The sequence below is a fragment of the Lepidochelys olivacea genome (assembly GCF_965140295.1).
Source record: "Lepidochelys olivacea isolate rLepOli2 genome assembly, chromosome: 8".
Classification (NCBI taxonomy): Eukaryota; Metazoa; Chordata; order Testudines; family Cheloniidae; genus Lepidochelys; species Lepidochelys olivacea.
This window is the reverse complement of record NC_140418.1, coordinates 54,132,644-54,136,950: the sequence shown is the minus strand read 5'-3', so window position 1 is coordinate 54,136,950 and position 4,307 is coordinate 54,132,644. Positions and strand designations below refer to the sequence as shown.

The 4,307-nt window shown below is 54.5% G+C and overlaps 1 protein-coding gene across 2 annotated transcripts; it reads left to right on the top strand.

Annotated features, from left to right (window-relative positions):
- The first annotated feature begins 773 nt into the window (after positions 1-773).
- LOC311525362 (uncharacterized protein) lies at positions 774-3,891 on the top strand. 2 transcript variants are annotated; one of them, XM_084637441.1, is made up of 2 exons: positions 774-894; positions 2,115-3,891. In XM_084637441.1, the coding sequence occupies exon 2, from the start codon at positions 2,306-2,308 to the stop codon at positions 3,176-3,178; it is 873 nt and encodes a 290-aa protein (XP_084493567.1). In that variant the 5' UTR covers positions 774-894; positions 2,115-2,305; the 3' UTR covers positions 3,179-3,891. The 2 variants fall into 2 exon arrangements, with proteins under 2 accessions (XP_084493567.1, XP_084493568.1); XM_084637442.1 differs by lacking the exon at positions 774-894 and adding an exon at positions 907-1,083.
- The last annotated feature ends 416 nt before the right edge of the window (positions 3,892-4,307 follow it).

Below are 4,307 nucleotides of genomic sequence, written 5' to 3'. Positions count from 1 at the left end.
GACTTAAATGGCCTGGGTCTCTGGCCACTGCCGCGGTAGCAGCAGCCGGAGCCCTGGGGCAGCTGCTCCGCCCCCAAATTGGCAGCCGGGGCAACGACGTTAAAGCGCTGCCATGGCAAAGGACCCTCTGGTAGTGCTTTAACGTTGCTGCCCCTTCTGCCCCCCGTCGGCGACCCTGCCCGTACAGCCGCCAATGGGGGAGGCCCGTATCGGCTCACTTTCAGCCCTGAGCGTGGGTAGCAATAGCAGTGATGCTGCAGCAGGAGGGTGGCTGTACCAGCCTACCCCTGTACCCCGGCACCTTGGGTACTCAGCCAGGCAGCTAGCCTGTGCTGAAGTCCCTGCTGCTGCAGCTTCCCTGCTATTTGTACCTACCCTAGCGCCCTCACAGCTAGCATGGGTGCTGCAGTCACCCCTCTGCGTACAGGGTAGCCATACCCTATGAGTTGGAAGGTGTTGGCTAACTCGTGTTACTAGCCTAGTGTGTCCAGGGCAGGTGCCTTCAGCACGTGTTAAACGAATGGAGTTCAAAGATAAGGCTGGCGGCTCAGCCCTCCCCGATCCGGCCCGGTTGCTGCCTGCGTGTGGATCAACAAGCTCTAGGTGGCCCTGGGTGGGAGGGGGGCTCTAAAAATACACACCTAGCCGGGCTCGCCCTGCCAGCCCGGCTCTGCCTCGCCGCGTCTCCCCGCCGCGGCACAGGCAGCCAGGGCGGACAGCTGCCTGTGGAAAGTGTGTGTGTGTGTGTGTGTGTGTGGGCGCGCACGGGCTGTGCGCTGGGGTCCTCGGCAAGGGGAGGCCCCTGTGCGCACCGGCCGGGAGAGCAGCGGCGGCTGCGGCGCGCATGTCTCCGGGCCCGCGGAGAGCCAGCGGGGCGCGGCAGCACCGAGGGAGGTGAGCCTGGGCCGGCCAAGCCCGGCAGCCTGCGGGGCTGGAGCGGGCAGGGTCCAGCCATGGGAAGGCGAGGCGCGGGAGGCGCAGTGCCCCCCATACGTGCCAGCTGGGAGCCTGGCAACCCCCTGCCCTGCTGCTCAGCGGTGCCTGCGGCAGCAGCCCTGCCATGCCCCTGAAGCCGGAGAGCAGGCAAGCAGCATGCCTCTGATCCCTCAGTCCTTCCCTGAGTGCCACTGCGCTCCTTCCTTGCCGGCCTGACCCCAGGCTGTCCCCACTCATGTGAAACACGCCAGGCAGCCTGTTCGGGAGCCCGGCTGCTCCTGGCCAGACAAACCAGAGCCAGCCCTTTCAGCTGGTGGCTGTTAGCTCTTCAACACAAGGGAAGTCTCCCCCATGCTTGCGTTCTCTGCACTGAGCTTCCAGCCTGTGTTAGACTCTTCCTAGAGAACGATGCTAAATGGGATTTTCCCTAGAAAGCTGCTGAAGCTTTTGGAAAAGTCATGGTAGGTTAGGGTGACCAGATAGCAACTGTGAAAAAACAGGACGGGGATTGGGAGTAATAGGTGCCTATGTAAGAAAAAGTCCCTAAAAACAGGACTGTCCCTATAAAAATGGGACATCTGGTCACCCTACTGTAGGGGGAACCTACCACGCTATAGCAGGCACCGACCAGACAACAGAGGGGTAGGGATAGGAGGCTGCTGTGGGTTAAGGGAACTCTTGGTTTTCTTGTAGGGGTCGGCGCCACCATTCTGCACGATGGACACTTGACAAAATAACCGTACTTCATGACGGACATGGGGGAGGGGGGGTATGTCATTCAGTCATTCAACGTTTTTTTAAAAATTACCACAGACCTCAACATTTGTGGAGGGAGAATGGGGGCCATGTCTACGCTGAGCACAGTGGCCAGCAATCAATGCAGCAGCAGTGGTGAAAAGCCCTAATGTTGACAAGGAAAGCTGTGATTTGCATGGCCAAGTTCAGTTGTGGCAAATCATGGTTTTCCTTCTCTATGCTACGGGTTTGCACTGGTGCAGCTACTCTGATTACTAGCCACTGATGACTGAAATCAGGGATCGCTAATCCCTGCGTAGACAAGGGGCAGGGCTCGGAGGCCCCTAAGGGATGCTGGAAGGGAGACCTGTGAAAGGAATGCAGAGCTCTAAGTTTGTTGAAAAGGGGACTTGCATCTCATGTTTGTGTGTCTTTGGTTTCAGACCTCGGAGGTGCTGGGAGGCATGGACTGTGAGCACACAACAGTTCCGCAGGTCACCATTCACGGTAGTCAGCCCTGCAGCAATCTAGCTGTGCCTTAACCTGGCAAAGGAAAAGGGTAGGATCGGACAGATCGAGGATTGTCCATGAGTGAAGGGCCTTGTCAGTCATTGGCAAGCAGGGTGAGGACAGCATGATGGTGGACAGTCCTGCAGAATGTGGCCAGGGAAGGGCAGAGTTTGGCAGAGTCTTTGCTGGTTTTGTATCCACAGAGCTGGCAGCAGTGGCAGAAATCAGCAAGCTTGCTCCTGTACTGAGAGACCGCAAGCCCATGGCAGCTGCTGGTGCCACCACTCTGATCTGCGGGGACTGTGGCAAGAGCTTTGCCAGGAAGTCGGACTTCAAAGTGCACCAGCGGATCCATACAGGCGAGAGGCCCTACAAGTGCTCCTACTGCAGCAAGGGCTTCTACCAGGCCTCTATGGTGCGGCGGCACGAACGCACACACACTGGCGAGAAGCCCTACCGCTGCTCTGTGTGCGATAAGTCCTTCGCCCGCTCCACCTCGTTGCTGATCCATCAGAACACGCACACTGGCGACCGGCCATACGAGTGTCCCTTCTGTGAGAAGACCTTCTCTGACCCCTCCACCCTGCTCCAGCATCGCAAGATGCACATGGGCCTCAAGCCCTTCCATTGTGGCATCTGCAACAAGTCCTTCAGCCAGTCATCCAGCTTCACCTTCCACCGGGCTACTCACACCAATGATCGCCCCTTTGTCTGCTCCGAGTGCGGCAAGGCCTTCATCCGCTCCACTGCCCTGCTCAAGCACCGGCAGACCCATGTCCAGAAGGCCTTTCGCTGTGGGGAGTGTGGCAAGGTTTTCCCCAAGCTTTCAGGCCTCCGCTCCCACCAGCGGATGCATGCCCAAGGCCACCGGATAGAGATGGAGTTGCGGGAAGAGGAGCAGAGCCACTGGAATGTTCCCACACTGAGGTTCCAAGCCTATGACCCTCTGCCCCAGGACTGTCCCCTCCCCAGCTTGGCTGTGCAGCTGGAATCCTAGTACTGTATATTCAACCCTGCCCAGTTTCACATAGCTGTAGTTGGGTATTGGAGATATTGCCAATGAAAATGTTATGTATGCAGGTCCAAATTCCTGTCCATTCCATACAGACCTGCTGATATTCCACTTTCTAGTACCTGTCCTTCACAACAGACCAGAATTCTTGTCCATATCACATAGACTGGCCACCTTGCTTCCTATCATACCTCTCACTTGTCCCACCTTTCAGAGCTGAATCTCTCTCCATCCTGCTGCAGTTACCTCACTTTCTCAGCCTATGACCTCATGCAGTCTGATAAGCTAGGTGGGTCATGCTGGGCCAGAACTTCAATGGGAGACTTCCAGGGAAAGCACAGGTAAGGGAGGAAGAAGATTTTGGTGATTTCATCTGGCATTTTTCCCTCCAAGTCAGTACTGAACTAACTAACCTTGGTATTAGGGGCACTGAGCCTCCAACCTAGTGTGGTCATTAAAGGCTCCAAGGCACTTTTTGCAACAGTAGAAATGTTATCAAGAATGTCCTGGCCAAAAGGTGGAAGTTACCATACCAACTCTAAGAGGCTAATTAGTTGGTATGGCAACTTCCACCTTTTCATGTTCTCTGTATGTATATAGATCTTACTATATGTTCCATTCTACGCATCTGATGAAGCGGGCTGTAGCCCACGAAAGCTTATGCTCAAATAAATTTGTTAGTCTCTAAGGTGCCACAAGTACTCCTGTTTATTAATAAGACTGGGACTTTTCAGCTTGGAAAAGAGATGGCTAAGGGGAGATATGATTGAGGTCTATAAAATTATGACTGTTGTAGAGAAAGTAGATAAGGAAGTGTTATTTACTACTACTCATAACACAAGAACTAGGGGTCACCAATGAAATTAATAGGCAACAGTTTTAAAACAAATAAAAGGAAGTATTTCTTTACACAACGCACAGTCAACCTGTGGAACTCCTTGTCAGAGGATGTTGTAAAGGCCAAGACCATAACAGGGTTCAAAAAAGAACTAGATAAATTCATGGAGGATAGGTCCATCAATGGCTATTAGCCGGGATGGGCAGGAATGGTATCCCCTAGCCTCTTTTCCAGAAGCTGGGAATGAGCAACAGGGGTGGATCACTTGATGATTAC